Here is a 20,792-nt window from a genome sequence, read left to right as displayed (position 1 = left end):
AGACTTGAATGATGGTTATGTTAGTAGGTTTTCCTAGAAGTCTAATTGACATTATTCTGTCAGACCTTGTATTATAGCCCCTAACTGCCTGTGCTATGTCTTGTCTCAGTAGTAAAGCCACTCCATTTATTCTAACTTTGTCATTTCTATAGTAGAACACTTTGTAGTTGTTGACTGGAAATGTTCCATGCCAGTCCATTTTAGTTAGCTGACACCAAGCACTGCAACGTTGAGCTATTCCACTTCTTGCTTGACAATTTCCAGTTTACCTTGGTTCATGCTTCATGTTCCAGGTTCTGATTTTATGCATTGTACAGCATCGTACTTTCTCCCATCTTGGTGTACACCAGCCGCTAGACATCCTTCCATCTTTGGTCTAGTTGTATCATCAGCAACAATGTTATTCATGATTATTCTCTGCTCTTCCCAGTAAATATTTGAGTGATTTCCAACCTGAGAGTCTCATCTTTCAGCACTCCTTCAGATTTCATTTTGGACTATTTCATCATTGAGTTTTCAAGGTAAAATGAAAAGAAAAAAAATGAGAAAAGAAAATGCAGCAGTGGTTTACTGTTGCCTCTGCTGCCCAGTATGTGGGTCCAAACCACACGTGCTCAGGTCTGTGGCATAGCAACCACCAAACACCTATGAAATGGAAGTGCCCCTATGGTGGAGTTGTTGTTAGGTTAAGAGTTATCTTTAGCCAGGCAGAGGTCTGGATGTGTGACCATGAGTCATGTCTGGGCTACCTCTGGGTTTGCTGATTATCTGGGGGAAAGCCTAGGTTTCTGAAGGGTGTATATATAGAGAGAAGAATATTATTTCTAGAGCTAGTATTTAAAACTAAATTTAATCGAAGTCATAGGACCCTCAGTTTCACTGTATTTTCTCTGCCAGAAAAAGACTGAGCAGATTGTGGTACTTACCATGAACTGTTGATATCAAACGTTAGAATAAAGCTGAAGAAGAACACTAAAAGAAGTGTAGGGCCAAAATGACAAAAATAACATCCTGATGGATTTACACTCCAAATAAAAAACAGATTTACATTGTTAAACTTAATTGACCCAGAACCAGAAGAGCTCTGGACTGAAAGTGGAAATATTATTAGGCAAGAATGCAAAAAGACAATGCCAGAAGTAAAAAGGAGAGAAAAATTGAGATGGATGACAGAAGAAACACTTAAAATCGTTAAGGACAGCGAGAGGCAAAGTAAAAAGTGACAAAAACAGGGTTAGAATCCTGAATGCAGTTCAGAGAAACCGTCAGCTCTGGGATCCGTTGAATCGTTTTCACCTCGCTAGTCCATGGCTCCCTCAGAGGTAGGTAACTTAGCTCCCATCCTCTGACGTGGCTGCATCGCCTCATTTACAGATTACTTAATGACCGAACTCAACAACAAGGTCCAGTAGAGTGGACTTCAACAGGACTCTCAAGTATCTCACTCTCACATTCCTGGAGTTATTGTTGTAGGAAGGATTTGGCCAGAGGTCAAGTCTTAGGGAATCCCTGAGGCTAGAGCAGAGGTCAGCAAACTAAGCCCACCCACAGGCTAAATCTGGCCTTGTGCTTAGTTTTGTAAATAAAGTCTTATTGGAATGCAGCCATGCCCATTTTCTACAATAGTGTCTAAAAAGTGGTCCTGATAGTTCAAATAGAGTCCTATTATGAATAACACATTCTGACGTTCAGAATTCTCAGTTTCTTTGTGTTCTTGGCTATTTATTTTTGTTTTGTTTTGATTCTAACTTATAAAGCCTTTCCCTATGAAGCCAGTTGGATCTCCCATTAAGTGTAACATGATTATCCCTTATGAAAGTGAAAAAAAAAAAAAAAAACTTGAAAAAACTTTAGAGGACACCAACAGGAAGTTTTTCAAATGTCCTTCAGTTTACTTGTTTGTATTTCTTCAAAAGACACTTGTGCAAAGCAGTTTAGAGTTTAGAATAGCTTTGAAAGTATATATTGTTCCAAGGCTAATTTTAACCTGTGATAAAGATGGCTTTTTGTATTCAGTTGAATGTGATAGCCAGTAATTGTTTGTCAAGGCTAAGTGCTGTAGTACATAATACGTTTTTAAAATGGTGTTTTGTAATTATAATACAAGCAACTTTATATCCTGATATATGAAAGAATGCTATTGAGTTGGGATATTAGGATTATGAGAAAACAGACTTTAAACTTTATTTTTTCAATTATTAAATCTCATGGCTGCTTAACTTACATTAGGGGAGTTTCACTTTGTTTATTTGCTCAAATGAATGATTTCTCATTAATTGAATGGCTTCACAGATTCTTGGCAGAAATAAACTTTTTCTTTCACCCTCCTACTGCATCTCCCCATTTTAGTCATTGGATATTGGTGGGGAGGATTCCGTAAGATAGCCAAAGCATGTGTGTGGATTGCCTGAAGTGATTTTCATATGAGTTTAACATTACAAAAAAAAGTTTCTTCTCTCCTTTTCTAGATTCTTCTGGTTTAACAATTGACATGAGACAGATTAACAGGAGAAAATCAAATTTAATTTTGTATGTATGAGGGCTCCATAAGAATATGGGGGACCTCAGACAGTCAGGCAGTAGGGGCTTACATGTCATTTTAAATTAAGGAGAAGAGGTAGGAGTCTGGGACTTACAACAGGAGGAAGGCAAGTCCATGGAGATGGAGAAACAAACATTTAATAAACATGTTTGCTGGGCCATGCGGAGACAATTGGACTTTGGTCTCCAAGCCCTACTGAGTTCCCTCTACCACACCTCGCCCATAGTCTTTGTAATTATCTCTGGTGATAGTTTTATGCCTGGAACATGTCTTAGGCAGTTAAGAGGAAGGTAAAAAAAGTCTTCCTGAGCCTTTTGTTTCTTAAAACTAAGCCTAAAATAATCCTCATGCCAAAGAGACATATTTTGGGGTGGCAAAATGCTATTCCTCCATACCCCCAAGTCATAAATTTGTCTCATGGACCAAAAAAAGGGTTTCAGAAAGCACCATTTCTTTTCTTTCTTTTTTTAAGATTTTATTGGGGAAGGGGAACAGGACTTTTTTGGGGAACAGTGTATACTTCCGGACCGTTTCCAAGTCAAGTTGTTGTCATTTCAATCTTAGTTGCAGGGGGCGCAGCCCACTATCCCTTGCAGGAGTCGAACAGGCAAACTTGTGGTTGAGAGCCCGCGCTCTAACCAACTGATCCACCCGTCCACCCCAGAAAGCACCATTTCTGAAATGTTTTCATGGTGTACATTTTATAGTTTTGTGGATAAATGATTTTTGCTGTCCTAATCAGTGGTAGCTGCAAATGATATTAGGGATCCCATCGTACAACCTCATCATTTTGTTAGAGGAATGGCAGAATCAGTGCTCTCTGAAACATCATTCAGGACCATGTATAAACAGTGGAAGTCGTGTGGAGGAAAAACATACCAATCTTAAGAGTCTTAGATGGCTGACTCCAGAACACTTCCACCCTCAGGTCTGCATCCTCTTTCTTTTTTATTCCCTGCTTGATAGATTTTCTTGTTTTTTGGGTTTGTTGTTTTGTTTTGTTTTTTAAATTTTTTTTAAGTATGAAATATAGATGTGTACAAAAAAAGTATATATAATTTAGATACACTGGTTAAGAAATAATAAAATGAATACCTTTTTCCTCATTTCACAGGATGAGATCTAGAACTTAAGATATTCCTGTTCCTTTGATTCTCTCTGTTCTCAATTATATCCCTTTCTCTTCCCTTTAGAGGTAATGACTTAGATTTTGTGATAATCATTTTCTTGCTTTTTTATATGTTTTATCACATTCAGTAGTACCCCCTTATCCACAGTTTTGCTTTTTGTGGTTTCAGTTATCCCGTCAACTACAGTCTGAAAATATAAATGGATAATTCCTGAAATGAATAATTTATACGTTTTAAATTGAATACTCTTCTGAGTAACATAATGAAATCTCGTGAGTCCCATTCTATTCCGCCCAGGATGTGAATCATCCCTTTGTGCAGTGTATCCAGGCTATGTGTGCTACCTAGCCGGTAGTCACTTAGTAGCCTGGCTGGTTATCAGATCTACTGTCTCAGCATCACAGTCTTTTACTGTGCCTAATTTATAAATTAAACTTCATCAAAAGTATATATGTATAGAAAGAAATAGTATATGTAGGATTCAGTACTATCTGCAGTTTCAGATATCCATTGGGGGTCTTGGAGCATATATACCACGTACATGGGGAACACTGTATGTATTCCCACACAGTATGCTGCTTCGTTTTGCCTTTTTATACTTTATATAAATATAATCACACAGTTTATATTTTTATGCAACTTGCTTTTTTCTTGTATTGTTCAATGTTTTTCATATCCATCCTAGTTGAATTAGTAATAGTTAATTCATATTCTCTGCTGTATACTAGTTTTTTATAATTTCTTTTGTTTGAAAATGTCCTTATTTTATCCTCATTCTTGAGTTATAATTTTGAAGGTATGCGATTCTCAGTTCACATTTTTTCTTTATGGAATATAGTTTACTGTCATCTAACTTCCATTAGCACTGACAGGAGGTTCACTATCAGTTGGCTTTTCCTTTGTAGGTACCATATTTTGCCACATGTAATGTGCACACATGTTTTTGGCCCAAACTTTCAGGGGAAAAAAATCTTTCATTTTAATTTTTTAATTCAAATTTTTATTTGTTTACATTTAGGTACTTGTTTTTTGTATTATAAAGGAATTGATTGTAGCATTTACTTTTTAGCATATTATGATACAAGAAATTTTATGTAACAAATAATCACAAAACACAAGAACAGATACAAGGTTCAAGAAATTTTACATACCAGTAACAAATGTACAGTATTTACGCATCATAAAAGGCCAAGAACTCTTCATCATTGCAAGTTTGCCATGTTCAACACAACCGATTATCATGTCCCAGGGTATTATTTTGCATATAGATATCATTTCTGATTTCTAGAGTTACATTTTTAACTCATATGCACTCATAAATAAAAGAATTAAAAACATTGATGTAGATATGGAACTAGTACTACCCATGTATAATGCGCACCCTGGTTTTCCCCTGACAAATGTGGGCAAAAAGGTGCGCATTATACACAGCAAAGCACAGTAATTTTTTGTTTTTGTTTTTGTTTTTCTAATTCTCTAGTTACTTTTAAAGTCTTGTCTTTGTTTTTGGTGCTTTTATTTACTACAATGTATGAATTTAAAAAATTTCCTTGAGCTTGTGGGTGTCCCTGAATCTGAAGCTTGGTGTCCCTCTGACAATATCAATTATCTCCTCTCCCGATTCTCTCCATTATATTCTTGTGAGCTCCAATTAGATTTCTTCTTTAATTCTCACTCTATCGTCTTTGTCTCTTTACCTCCACAGCATGTTGTGTATTTCACTGGTTTGTGCTGCCTTTCTGGCAACTCTCGCAGATGTATCATCAAGTTGATAATCCTCTTTAGCCATGTCTAATCTCTTGTTTACTCCAAACTATTAAGGTTTTCTTATTCCCAATTATTGGTTTTTTTTAATATTATTTCCAGAAATGCTTATTGCTTATATTTTAAATTGTCATGGTAAGTTTTTGAGTTTCTTATTCTTTGATTATACATTCAAGTCCATCTTTGATTTTTCAAAAATATTAAATTTTCATTTTATATTGTATATCTGAAAAGCTCAGGATCTGATTTTACACCTTTTTTCTTCTTACTCACTGTAACTTATCGTTCCTTCTTCCTCATTATTTTAGCACAATTCTATTGTGAACCTACATTCCTTGGAAATGTATTTATGGGAAGTTTTTGATACCTGGGGTAAAAATTCCTCCACAGAGGGTTTGCCATTGCTTCTACTACTTATCTGAGGACACCACTACCAGGAGCCACTTTTAAACTGAATTTTCAACTTGTGGTTTTGGGACCCACACAAGGTTAAATTGTCCAGGGAGACCTTTTCTTTTCCATCCAATATGAAGGCTGAAAAGGATACATACCCCACCATTTTCGTATAGTTATTTTCTAGCTCACAAATGAACATCCATTTTGGTTGGTCCTACCTTTATGTGGTGGTTTCTAATCTGTCTACCACCATGCTGAGGTCTTCGCTTTGCTCTCTCAGATGTTTGTAAGCCATTAGAACTCAGGCTCTAGGCCACCAGGGACTGGAGAAAACTTGAGGGCAAATCACCCTACAGCTAGTTTGTCCTGATGGATCTTTGCTTTGTTGTCATTTCTGTTCTCTGAGAAATTTCCTTATTTGTTACCAGTAAAGCTGTGCATCTTTTGTTTTGTCTAGTGTTTTTAAATGTGCTATATTATGAGGGCTTTTTCTCAATATCTTGTTAACCATATTGCAGAAATGGAAAACACCTAAGTCTTTTAGATGCTCCCATCCTTAAATAATGACCATTTCATTTACAGTGACTTCTAGAGTAAAACCCGAATATAAAGTTTTATGTAAAGTTTTTAAAAAAATGTTTATCATTTTCAATGAAAATTCTGCTTTAATACTTGTAGATGATTAATAATTATTAAAACCAACTCATGCTTACACCTTCACAGCTGCTGTTTTGGGTCGTAAAAGATTTCTTCAAAGCATATCACATGATCATGTTACAAGCAGGCTAGCAGAAACTTCTAAGTTAATTACAGTTTGGCAGAGTGTATCTAAAACCTCTTATCTGAACAGTGAACCCAATAATTTAATCAGTCTGTCTGTTGATTAATCATGTTCTAATCCATCTGATATCAGCACCAAAAAAGCTCTTCATCTGTTTCTTGTAAAAGTTATCTCTGTGAATGCACAGCTTCTGTGAGCTATTGGTATTAATAACTTGATTAGGAGTCAGAACACAATGGATTCTCAAAGCCTGCAGAAAAAAGTTTCAACTCCTTAAAACAGTTCCAGTTCTGAGTTCCATTCAGAACTCTCTAATCTGACCCAACTCTTAACAATCTTCACACCCTCATTTGCTGTCGAGCTCCTGTTTTTAGCCCATGCACAAGTTAAGGCCAGTTGCCCCAACTTTCACAACTTCTGCTTTGTTTCTGAAGTTGGTGAGTTGATGAATGAATAAATATTTATTTATCAAATGCCACATGTCAGGCATGTGCTATAATATTTCACGTAATATCCTATAGCCTCTCTATGATATAGTGAAGCCAATTTGACAGACGAGAAAGTCAAAAAGCAAAATGGATTACTTTTTAGTGTCCTGTTTACAAAGTTATGAGCTCTTTGAAAAAGGGCAAGAGGATGGACAAAAGCTACACAAATCTGGAACCCAGTATTTTACCAGCCAGACATAAATAAAATTTAAAAAGTTAATCTCCATACTTGTGCAGTGTGAGACACCAAATCTTTTAAATGTTTGACACTATCCAGGATGTGGGGGACATTTGGCCTCATGTAAGCACTAGAAGACATGAGTAAAATTCCTTCCTTGGCATATACTGTGTTTCCCCGAAAATAAGACCTAGCCAGACCATCATCTCTAATGCATCTTTTGAAGTAAAAATTAATATAAGACCCATTCTTATTTTAATATGAGACCAAGTCTTATGTAATATAATGTAATATAACAATAATGATTATGATATGATATGATATGATATATCATATGATACTGGGTCTTATATTTTTGCTCCAAAAGACGCATTAGAGCGAGTGGTCCAGCTAGGTCTTATTTTCGGTCAAACATGGCAGTAGACATTCAGTGTATTCAGTTTCCATTCGTTGTTTTCCTTTTAGGCCTAATCAGGTTGTAAATTGTTTTCCTATTCATTCTAGAACACATATGTTATTGTTTGTTTTTCCCTTTACTTCTTCAACATTCTTATCCTCCTAACATAAGGTTTCCATTCAGTCAGTTCAGCCCAGCTCTGTACCCCAGGCCATTTTGTGTCACCAGTCTTCAGCACAGCAACACATTGAAATGACAGCATGCCCATTGTAGTCGAAAATATGAGATGATTTCAAAGGATCCTTAGAACCTTGATCTTGCATGGTTTGGGGTCACAAGACTAGGAAATGGATTATTATGGTTGATTCAAGACTGTATATGGAAAGACTATATGGAAAGTTTCATTTCACTAAATGATAATATTTTTGTCTGTTTTACAGCCATTTTCTGGTTAATTCCACTTCATCAATGTTCATCTGATATTTTCTTCTGAATTTTCTAAATGAACCTACTTAGACTAGTCCTGCTACAGTATACTCCTTTAAGACCACTTGTTCAACTTCCAATTACTCCACCTTTGTTTACATGAACATCTTTGTGAATCCTAATTAATTCTACCCTGCTAGACATAGTTAATTAGACAAGGGGTGAATACTGAACCCAAGTTCAGCCCATCAGAGTCTCTGCCACCAGTGTTAAAATTGGGCCAGAGAGATTATAAGTTTTGGGCAGTGATTGTACTTATAGTGTGTATCTTGGGACTTGTCCATTATATGAACTGAGACAGAGGAAGCCCTTTGTAGAAAGAAAGAAGAATGAAGATATAATATATACAAATAGAAGTGGAGAGAAGAGACAGAAATATTCCTAACTGCATTACCTTCCTTGCATTGTGTAAAATACTAATTTTCCTTAAAGTAAATGTACCACATCTCACTTTTTAAAATTTAATTTGTTCAAGCTGATTTTATTGCAAATAAAATGAGTCCTAATATATTGTATACATCATTCAGTGTTTATTATTATTATTATTATTATTATATTCATATCACATAAATACACCTGAATTCTAGTTTCATCTCTAATGGCTAGAACTGTGAAACAGTGGACAAGTCACTTAATTCTCTAAGCCCCAGTTTTAGCCTGAGCAGTAGGATGATAGAGTTGTGAAGATCAAATAAGATGATGTATGTGAAAAATTTGTGCTATAAAAATCTAAATTATTATTGTTTCTGCAATTTCAATCCCACTATTTCTCTGATAATATCTCTTGTATTTCTAAGATAACATTGTTATTCTTGTTTACTGTATTTTCCATCTAGATAGACAGATTTAAAGTTCCTGATGACAAAGGGGTAAATTTTGTCACTAATTCAGTTGTTTGGGTACTATCTTTAAGAAACTAGGATGGAAAAATTGATGTATTAAGAACAAATTCTCATCCTACCCATTTCACCCATCCAAAACAACCAACTAGACATTATTCTGGCAATATAAAGTTTATTTTTGAGAGGGATCAAATATTGATATATTTAGTTCATGAAAAAAATAAAATGTTAGAGAGTTCTTTTATAATAGTGGAGTTGCATTGGAAACTGGGCCACTGGTACGTTTTATTTTACTTGTTGCTATTCCCAGGGTAGCAGTATGCCAGATTTATAATAATGGAATCAAATCATATCATATAGCAGTGTATTATTGTTAGATTTATTTGTAATGTGATTCTCCTCTTTTATGGATAATGTGTAGTTAAAGTGATATATTTTAGAAGACTATTTGTACTTCAGTGCATTTCATTTTTGAAATCCTAGCTTTAAAACCAAATAATTAAAATATTTGTTTGACAAAAATAACCAGTTCACAGCAGAATCTTGGAAATTAAAAATGAAACAAATATCCCTAGGGTTTAAGTTACAGATTTTCACGTAAACCAATCAAACTTCCTTGATAGCTTATAACAATATTCACTATGCTACCACAAGTCTCATTAAACAGATTTCTCATTCTACCATGCGTTTCTGCCTTTCAGGAATACAGCTTCTTTAAAATACTTTGAGAAATCCATTCATCCCCAATTTCTCTCCTAGCATCTACCTACTTTAATAGGTAACCATTCTCTAAATTATTTTTAATTATTCTCTTACATTTATATTTTGTCACATAAGTATGTTTCACTAAATAATATATTGTATCATTTTGCTTGATTTAGGCATTATATTCTATATAGTTTTTCACAGTTTGATCTTTTCATTCAACAACATATTTCTAAAATTTATCTGTTCTGGTACAGTAGCTGTGGTTCACTCCTCAAATTTTACATGTAAGTTTCATCTGACTTTTTTGGACCCTGACTCTTTTCTTCATCTGTTACCAAGACATCTTTGCATAATGGCCTTTTTCTATTTATTGAGGCCACTGTAACTATCTTAATCCAGTAGTAACCATGGAAACACTATAGTTATTTTTTAGGATAAGAAAGGTCAAGTAAATGATCTTAAACAAATACAATCAGTCTGTTTACCATTTTAATCTCTTTAGTAATGCTGAAAAATCACTATAATCACTTCAAATGTTAAGAGGTCACTAAAACTTGATTGTTACAATGGTGGTTAAAATATCACATAAAGCAGCGATAACACCTAACACTTCCTTACCTATAAACATCATTTTAAAAAAAAATCTGAATATTTTTAATGCACTGAAAATTAGAACTATGGTAATTCACCTTCTTTGTTATAGAGAATGAACTCTTATTTGTTCTAACTACCCTTGAATATGTTTATTTCTATATTAACTCCCTTAAGCAATGTTAATATGATTTAGCTATTAAATCCTAAAGCAAATTATTATCTTATAAAATCATACCCAAATTATAGTTTTCCCAGGTTAAAAGCTTTAGTAAGTTGTTGCCCAATTATTGAAGCTCTAACTCTAATCATATAATCATGGATAATTGTATAAGTTTTCATTCATTTTTCACTTACTTTAAAAATTATAAGAAGCCTCAAGTCAGTAGAGAAGGTTTTTGACAAAATAGTAGCAAATATAACTGAATTTGGGAAAGAAAATCCAGAATAAAATAATCTAGTACTGATTTATCACTGGGCGACAATGAATTTTGACATTTTAGTTGAATTTGGAATATGCTGAATTTTTAAGTTGCTATGATGGTAACAATTGACTCATGGATAGTTGACAAATTTTACATGGTAGGCATCTGTAATTTGAGTGGTTATTAAGTATCTTTTATTTGTTTGAATTAAAGAATGAGAAAACTGACTTGTTTAGAGAAGTACTGCCTATCATAATTCAACCTAAAGGAGTAAACAGTCCCTATCATAAAGTAGATAAAATTTCCCTTTGATTTGCCTTGTTCCTGTTCTATCTTGGTTAAGGAGATCATTAATAATCCTCCCATGATATATTTACAGTTTAGCACTGGATTATACAAAAGTAAAATAACCACAGCATTAATAATAAACTTAACTCACAGTACATAAAGGAAAAACCTCTAATGGTAGAATTTTAAGTTTTAAGGTATAACTGGGTGGTGGGAGGCATTTTAAGAAAGAAGCATTTGCTTAACTGTCCTCCAATTAAATTATAAGTTTATTGACTCTTTTGGATATTGTGGGTTGCTGGACTAATTGATATTATGGTTACTATAAAATAGCATATGGCTTAGAATGCTGGAGAATCGAGTTTTAACTTAGTATAGGTAAAATTCTTCCACTCTGTGTCTTTTTAATTTTGTGATACTAAAAATCTTCCTATACATGCTCTGAAGATGTGGGCCTAGCATAAGGCACAGATAAAAGAGGCAACTGTCGGTGGGTAAGGTCCTGAGAGGAAGAAACCCTCTAAGAAGTCTGCTATGTGACCATGGACCAGGTTAGGAGTTCACAGCCACCTGAATGAGAAAAACTTACAAGTCAGTTTGTATCTGAATGGGACCATTCTGTTTGGTATTTGGATCCTAGAGATCAGGTAAACCCAACAATTTAGGGCCAACAATCAGGAAGGTCTTAGAAGCTACACGGTGATCAAGTTGAAGAACGCTGCGTATCATTGAGGCCCTATGGTAGGGTGGGACAGGGAGAGCTGGAGTCATGGGCAAGCTGTGTTAGAGCACGCGGGTACCACGATCCAGACATAGTGGGAAGTGGGTCTGTATCCAGAGAGAGTCCCCGAGGAGTCAGAGGAAGCAAGTAAAGACCCCGATTCTAAAGGAATGGACTAGTAGGAAAGGATGCAAGCACAGAACCAGTACCTGAAATTTGAATATAAGCCTAAACCCCCTTGCCTGGCCAGTAATAAATACCTTAGACTCCCCGTGGCTCAGGACAGAACCTAGTCTAGTTCCTAGGGTTTTAGTCTAGCCTCCTTCAAACAAACATTATTTGAGCACCTACTGAATGCCAGACTGAAAGCTCAGCACTTAATAGTGAACAAATTATAGCTTCTTCCCTTCCAAAGTTTGTACTCAGTGAAAGGCCCAGATAAGAATATAGGCAATCACAATAGAGGACGTCAGGGGTGCCAGCTGAGGGATGTCTATGTTGCTATGGGGGGGCTTGAGCCAAAGACTAATGTTGTGGGAGGGATCAGAAAGGCTTCTGTAAGGGACTGAAGTCTAGGCTAAGACCTGAAGAATGGGCAGGAGTAGGGACCATGCTAACACGAGTCAGATTTATTGAATAAGCTGAAAGTACTGCTTTCAGGCCAATAAATTACAAAATGGTCGTTTTAAACAGGTGCCCCTTCATTTGGGAACTACCCAGTGCCAGGGCATGTGTCTTGATGAATTGAATATGGACTCTCTTCACCAACTTGGCCGAGTTCTCCTGTGCAGACACCATGGTTCATTTAGGTGAAGAGATTTGGAGTAGGGTGCATAAAGGAGGAAAGAAGGAGCTCAAGGCTTACAAATATGGCTTTTTTGGGACAAAGAAGAAAAGCAGCCTCATCTGAGTGAACCATTTCCAGAATTGTCCCCTCAGGCCAGGGCAGCACAGCACCAGAGGACTGCGGGGCAGTTGTACAGGCGCCACCGCAGGAAGGCAGAGCACTGGTTTCAGCTTTTGCCAACGTGGAAATGTGACCCAGGCGGCTGGAGCTTCCTAGAGTGATTCTACTTGTCATTTTCCCATTAAAATCCTGTAACATGGTTTCATAATAGCAAATCAAAGTAAGGCTGGTGATGTGGCCCACAATTACAATAGAAGTGGAATGGCTTAATTAGTAAAACATAAACTGGCAGAATTCCTATAAGTAAAAATGTACATATTTAAGGAGTCTTATTGTAACATTTATACCATTTATTTTATAATATACTAATTCAAATGTAAAAGTGAATGTAAATTACCAGAAATTAACATGCAATGTGAAGAAAAGTCCTTTTATCTTCTGCAACTGTAGCATTTGGCAGATTCAGGAATAAATAATCTTTTGTGGCAAGGGTATGCCTTATCAAACATATGCAGATCAGCACTAATTAATGCTAATTAAGGTTTCCTGTCTATCTAGTTGGAAAAACGTCCAAATGTTATGAAATCTAGTTAGTATGCCTATTACGCTAATTGTTTTATATGGGGTGGTTCTTAATTAAAATATGTAAATTGACCTTAATTGCTATATACTAATGGGGGTTCATGTTATCGCACTAAAAGTGACAAGATGGTTAGGAGGGGGTACTTAAATGACTAATTCTGATAAATCCTTAACTATGTGACCTTTACTCAAAATTAATTTTAATTGGAATTTGGATGAAGAAACATTTTTCTTTGTTTCTTTTTACTTTTTGGTAATGTAAGAATGTTACTCTTCTTTGTTAATACAGCTATGAAGCCATTGTTGATTGTTAATTACACTTAACAAGCAAGTTAACTTGACAGTTTACTGTATTTATAGTTATGAGGAAGTTAACTTGTTCACTCTTGGGAAAAGTGAGCTCTCATTGAATGTGAAATTATAGACTCCATAGGTAAGTTGGCCCAGTGAGTTTGTTAGAGTATGTGTTCAAGTTTGATGAGCCAGTAGTACTAATGTGTATTCGGCTGATTTACATTGGAAGTACTTTTTAGGAAATTATTTTTTCTTTACAAACCTTAACTCTTATTAATTGGAATTAAAATCTCATTGGAGATACTTAAATTAAATGGACTGAAATGATATTCTTACATTTTACTTATGTTTTTATTTATAACTTAGTTGCAAACAAATTAAAATGTGTGTGCCCAAAACCAGTGTAAAGGAATTTATATTTTTTTGTTGTTTTTTCACTACGCTAACCTTACAATTACAGGAAGTAATTTAAATAACACTAACAAATATTTTACTTTACTCTTTCATTTGGAAGTAGTTAATGTTCAACTGTAATTTAAAATATATTTTAAAAATTAATCTGTAAAAATATGAGAAGGGACTTGGCAAAATACTGTCATATGGAAATGAGCATAGAATAAAGATCATTGGTTTCCTTTGTCAGAAAGAGACTCAATATTTTTACTCTTTCATCAGGACATTGTGACAAATGTATCACCCAGAATCATCAGGGGGACCACCTCAGGCCCCATGTATGGCCCTGGACAAAGCTCCTTCCTGAATATTGAGCTCATCAGTGAAAAAACAGCAGCATATTGGTGTCAAAGTGTCACTGAACTAAAGGCTGACTTTCCAGACAATGTAAGTGTGATTTAATGTCTAAAACAAAAGAATTGGCATAAGTTGGTGAATGTTTATTTAAACATCCAATTCATAGGCTTATAAATATTAATGCGTATGATATATTTTATTAAAGAAACTGCCAGTTGCTTTGCTGATGCATAGAAAGATTAAAAATTTAAAAAAGAAAATCGTGAGAACTCGTAAAAATCTGCATAGTGTGAGGCTTTGTTATAAATGGGTGCCATGTAGATGGAAGAAGTATCTACATAAGCAGGAGGAAGAGAAATGAAATACTCATTTTATTGAGTTGGTTTTCACTGTATATGGCTAGTATTTATGAAGGTGATGACCTTACAAAGAAATTGCAGACTATAAATCATTTTAAATATAAACCAGAGGCAGAAGCAGAATATCTTTTTTATATACTTTATTTCTATCTTTTCAGTGGAAAATAATGTACCTAATACTTTTAATACCCTATACTAAATGAGTCAGTGGTCCTTTATAAAACACCTTTTTCTTTTAAAATACTGTGCACAAATATTATAGTAAAATGAGACTTACATATAATATTTCATTTCTTTGTGGACTTTCATATGTTGCCTGTAGTTTTCAACCTATAGGTAGTATTTTCCCTTCAATAATTGGTTAGGGTCATCCTTAATATGATTCTTTCGTTCTCTCTCCCTTCCCCCTCCCCCCATACACACAAATGCACACATACACATTTCTCTCTCTCTCTCTCCCTCTCTCTCTCATTCTCTCTCCCTCCTTCCCTCTTTCCCCCTCCTTCCCTCTCCCTCTCCCTCCCTACCTCCCTCTAAATGAGCTGGTGGTGAATCTAAGTTTGATGCAGTGTGTGTGTTTATGTTATAGAAAAGATTTTTCTACATTGATCCTTTGAAGACAAATAAGAACATTGCAAGTATTCTAATGACAAATATTTTAAAATCTAATGAAACTTGTGGATGTTTGCCTACAAACTGATAAAAGAAAAGCGTACAAGGGACTTTATATGTCACACTATTGGGTAACCCATTGAGGATTTTTGTTTCAGAAAGCTCTAAGTGTTTCAAAATTCTCTCTTCTCTTGAAACAAAATATAATAGCATAGACTATAATTTATCTTCCTCAGGTCAACCTTTCAGATGTGAAGGTAACTGTCAAGACTCATCTGAAATCTATAGCTTCTGCTTATTAGGAATTTTTTACTTTCTGAGCTTGATGATGCAATTATCTCTATTTTCTCATTATATAATCAACTCTAATAATAATTACGTTGATCTGTTTGTTTTTCTAAAGGGCACACATCTTTTAGGAAGCTTTTCTCAGAATGACAAAGACAGAAAGTGGTCAACCATGAAAAGAATGGATATATTTTTAAGCTTGGTCTATTGTGTTAAGCTCTCTGCTAGGTATTGACCATGCAATAAGATAATAATAATAATAACAACAATAATAATAACAATAATAACACTAATAATAAGTGTGGGTGCTATAGTGGTCTGTGCTAGGTATGGTTATAAATGTTTTATATATTTTAACATTATTTAATCTTTCAACAACCTTATAAGATAGGTACTATTATTTTCCCCATGTCACAGATGAGGAAACTGAAGCACACAGAGGTTAAGTAACATGCCCAAGGTTACAAAACTGCTATATGGTGAGGCCAGAATTTAAAATAAAAATTTGCTTTTAGCACCCATGTTCCTGTCCAATAATAGTGCTCTCTCATGCGTATGCCTATATTGCGATATTATTTCAGACCCTTAAAAGTTCAGTATGACTCTTTAATGCAACATAAGAATGGTATGAAATAAAATTTCTCCAATATTGCTTCAATAGTATTTAGATAAGCCAATGTATCAGGAAAAATAAATCCCTTTTCCTGAAAAATAACTCCCACCAATTGCTTATATTAAGCTTACCTGATACTTTCTACCCTCTCTCGGGCAGGAATAAGATGTTATAATAATGGCCTCTAAGAAATGACAATAAGTAGACAAGAAAGCTGAGATGAAGCTCTCATTTTGCGAGTCCACAGTCAAGTAGAAAGAAGAGACATATTTGAATGTTCTTTTCAATTTCCTTGGAAACAATTTTCCTTTCCTATAATGCTTTTTCTTCTGAGAAAACAATGCATGCTTTTCTTGTTCCTAATTCTTCTACCATTTAGATTATGCTCATTATTCTCTTTCTGTATTCTCAGAACTAATTTTTAAGATTTTTACTCCCCGTATTAAAAAGATAACATTTTAAATACAATTCAAATGGCATTCCCATTTGAACCCATAGAAATAACATGTGTGCACCTAGATATAGCCATGCTGAGAGTAGAATATCCCCCACTGTTTTGGAATTACTCTGATGCCAAACCCAATGAGCTGAATGAAAGACAGTGACCCTTCATTTTTCAAGTTTAATTATCACTCTCACTGGAGTTTTCCCACATCATTCTCGAGTGTGTGGCTGTCACCTTTAATGACAGGGATTGGATAATTCAGCTCAGTGTGGCAAATTTTAAGCAAGGGCTAACTTTTCTGAAAAATAAATTGTGCTGGGGGGGAGGGGTGGTGCATAAAGGTCTGCTAATATCAGCATCTAGTATCTCTGTTTCCAGAGAGGGTAAGCACCAGGTGACCATGAACTAGAAGAGACAGCTGGAAGAACAGCTTGAATATAAAGGCATTGAGACCCCCTGAAATATGTTGTAAGGGGTTGTTTCTTAACTATCACAGAGTTATATCAAAGCCTACACTTATACTAGATTTCTGCTCAGCTTTCAAGATTTCCTTTTATTTTTCTGTGATTTAAATTTGGCACGCTGATCATTGTAGTGACAATTTATTACTAAGAGTTTTTTTGTTCCTAAACTGTGATTTTGCAATGCTTATTATGAAATCTACTGTATAATTAGGGCTTACAGGAATCAATTTTAAGTGAATCCTTTTAGTCTCACTGCCTTAGAAACCATATACTTTAGTCTTGGAAAAAATTGTACCGAAAAATACATGCTGCTTTTTGTCTGAATGCACTGAATTAGCAAGCAAAGACTGACATTTTCTGTCATTTGTGGCAGCTATAGTAAGAGTTAGGCAAAAGATAGGGAGATTCAGCAGTGAATCAGCAGGTGAAGATAGAAAACGGAGTGATGGCCTTGTTAGAGAAATTGATAAAGGAAGAACAGTAGATATGTACTCGTAAATATACTTCTATTACAATACACCTCATTTCTACTGAGACGCTTTCTCAGCTCATTACTGAGAGATGAGCATTACACACATTTAGTTCAGAATAACTCCAGAGTAGTTGTTCCTCATAGGATTCCTGAAGGTGTTTTCCTGACCAGGAGCCTGTACCTGCAGAGTGCTTACCCTTGTGTATGTACCATGGACTCCTTAGGCACCCTAGTGAAGTCTAAGGGCCTCTTTTCTGAAAAATGTTTTTGAATACATAAAATAAAATCTACAAGGTTACAAAGGATTCCCATTATATTACACTAAAATTCTCAAAATATTTTTAAGAATATGTGATATAGTAATATACATTACTCTTTAGTAAGCCCCTAAAAAACACAATGTAGTGGGAGGTCTAATCACTACTGCTATTTTGACCTAATGGCGACTATGACACCTAGAGAAGTCTGCAGCAGCTGTACAATGATTTTCTGTCACTGTTGTTGGTGCAAAGTTACAGGTATTAATAGTGCTATTGTGTTTTATTGCATTCATGGTTGAGGAAATGCTAAATTTCAATGGGAGGTCAGTGAAAATAAAGATCTAAATTTTTTCTCATTCAAGTTCATGGATTCCCTGTATTCTATCAGGAGTTCAGTGGGCTTCAGATTAAGAATTTATGTCCAGTGATTCTCAATTCTTGTTGCATATTAGAATCGCTTGGGAAGCTTCAAGAAGAGTGTTTATGATTAGACACTATCCTAGTTCAATCATTGAAGAAATTCTGGCATGGATACAATGAATATATATCTATGTGTAGGTGTGTATGTAAGTATGTGTGTATGTCTACATACATATGTATATATACATTTGTAGGTGTGTATTTTTATAAAGCTTATCAGTTGATTTTATTGCATGTATAACCAGTATCATTCATGACCCTTGACATATGCATATATCACTAAATATTTATAAAACTCCCCAAAGTTAGGGAGCTTTTTGTACGTGCCTTGAAATACACTAAAGGCTTTATGTATCTGGGAAGCAGAAAATTTTCCCTTTTTACATATGAGGAACCTGATGTTTAGATATGTTGCATTTACTGTCCTGCCTCACATAGCTAGTAAGTGAAGGCAATGGGACCAGAAATCTTTCTGTTGCACCTTGAAGAGGTATTCCATTTGTCTCTAAGGAGCCTGAGGAATTAAGAATATATGGTATTCCAATCCTCCCTTGCGCATCCACTCAGATGGGCCAATTATATTGTACCCTCTTACCTGCAGACACTCAAAAAAAAAAAAAAAAAAAAACAACAAAATATTTTTGTTTGACAAAGAAAGAAGTTCTGTCTTCAGCCAACCATGATTTTCTCATTAGTCCTAGTGCAGCACCTTTTATAGCCCAGCTCTTACTGCTTTTCAGGGATGGAGCTGACTATAGAAAACAATGTCAGGACTCAAGGTGACCTCGATTTGAACTGTTAGCTGGCCCCATCTTGACATCTGTATTTGAAGATAGAGAAGTTGAGGGATTGAGCCAGGTCCAGCTATCCTCCAAGAAAGCAAGCTGCTCACTGCTTATTCAGTGAATACTCCTCACTTGAGAATCCCTGGACTGTCTTACAGGTGCCGCAAAGGCTGACTCAGCAGTAGTGGGCTTCCTTTTCTTTGGAGTATTTACAGTTAAGTCCCACTCATTAGAAATAGTGGGGTTCAGTTACTCAATCTGTTTAGAAAAATAAAACTTGGTAACAGATAAAACTACAATATGTGTGTTGTTAGGCCAGCAATGACCTGTACAGGGTAATTTTTGCTTTCTTATCACAGAGCTTGTAAAGTCCAAGCTCTTCACAAGCTCTTCTCTGCTCAAATCCCAAAGAGGATATTTACTAACAGAAATGTAAACATCCTTGCACAGGAGGGAATCCTCTTTTACTCCCTCTGGAATTTTTTGAGCTTGTCAAGTCCCTGTTTCTGTCAATTTCTACATGTTTCCATGTGGATTTATTTTAAATAACGTAGGAAACTACTGGAGCAGGTATTGAAGGGAAGGCTAGAATATCCCCAGGAAATGCTTCCCTTCTTTATACCAGAGCTCAAGTAGTGATTTTCTAACATCATTCGTGAATTCTGGAGGGCATCTCGTACTTACTTACTAACCTCCCCTTTTGCTAAAATCCAGGACGATTATCTAGTGACATTACTGGTATTTTTAAAAACTATCTCATTTAAAAAAAATAAAAATGAATCATAACAATAATAGAAATTTTAAAACTTAGGGTGCGTGGAGGCAAAACAGTCCAGTTATCCTAACAAATCTCTGTTTTCACTTTCTAGAGTTAATAGGTTCTAGAGTCCTAAGGCATAGGGTTTACAGCCAGGATGGATTTGAATCTCAGCATCACTTGCTGTATATTGATACTCTCAGCCTCGACTTCCTCATCTGTGTGATAGCAATACCTACTCTCAGGTTGTTGTGAAGATTAAATGAAGTGTGTGTGTGTGTGTGTGTGTGTGTGTGTGTGTGTATTTGACACATTACAGTTATTCAAAACTATAAATTATTAGGTTGGTGCAAAAGTAATTGTGGTTTAAAAGGTTAAAAATAATTGCAAAAAGCACAATTACTTTTGCACCAACCTAATGTATTGCATAGAATACCTTTATGCACTTAGCTTTTATCCACACATAAAATAATAATTTGTTTTCATGAAATGTTCTGAGAGGAATATTTGAGAAGTGGAAGATAAAAGTATTTTTATAGTTCTTGGAGTATATTGCCCAATTGATTTTCAAAACATGTGTGAACTAACAGTTTATCTACAAGGCACTATTTCAGAAATAATTACCAATTAAAAAAATTATAGACAAACTTCTAAATACGCTTTTTAGTGATTGTTCTGAACTTGCGTTGATTATATGTCATAGAATGTAAGGTCTTCTGATTCCTTGTCCAATGTTTTATTCATTATATGTCCTTGCTTTAATATTATTCATTTATTTGACTTAACAGCTTCCAATTAAAATAAGACTTAACTAATTGACAGTTATTTTCTTGGTATGAGCATAGAAGCAAATAAAATTAAAAGCTGTTTGATTCCACAAAACAAGAATAGCTAAAATGAATTGTAATATATAACATAGCTCATAGTTCTATGATTGATTACTGGCTCCATGTACCCATGTATTTTATTGAGATAGCATATTCCTAGTTCCTTAAAAGAAAATGCTAGCTGTAGCCTATATGGGATAATGGAAACTGGATTTACCCT

At 35.1% G+C, this 20,792-nt stretch overlaps 1 protein-coding gene across 1 annotated transcript in view; it reads left to right on the top strand.

Moving 5' to 3' along the window:
* The window catches only part of DPYD (dihydropyrimidine dehydrogenase), an 830,145-nt gene that overhangs the window by 438,811 nt on the left and 370,542 nt on the right, over positions 1-20,792 (top strand). Inside the window, 1 exon segment of the mRNA XM_033092743.1 lies at positions 14,196-14,360. Coding sequence (XP_032948634.1) covers positions 14,196-14,360 — 165 coding nt within the window.

This window comes from Rhinolophus ferrumequinum, chromosome 22 (assembly GCF_004115265.2).
Source record: "Rhinolophus ferrumequinum isolate MPI-CBG mRhiFer1 chromosome 22, mRhiFer1_v1.p, whole genome shotgun sequence".
Lineage (NCBI taxonomy): Eukaryota > Metazoa > Chordata > Mammalia > Chiroptera > Rhinolophidae > Rhinolophus > Rhinolophus ferrumequinum.
Note: the sequence above shows the minus strand (reverse complement) of the source record. Positions and strands in the feature narration are given on the sequence as shown.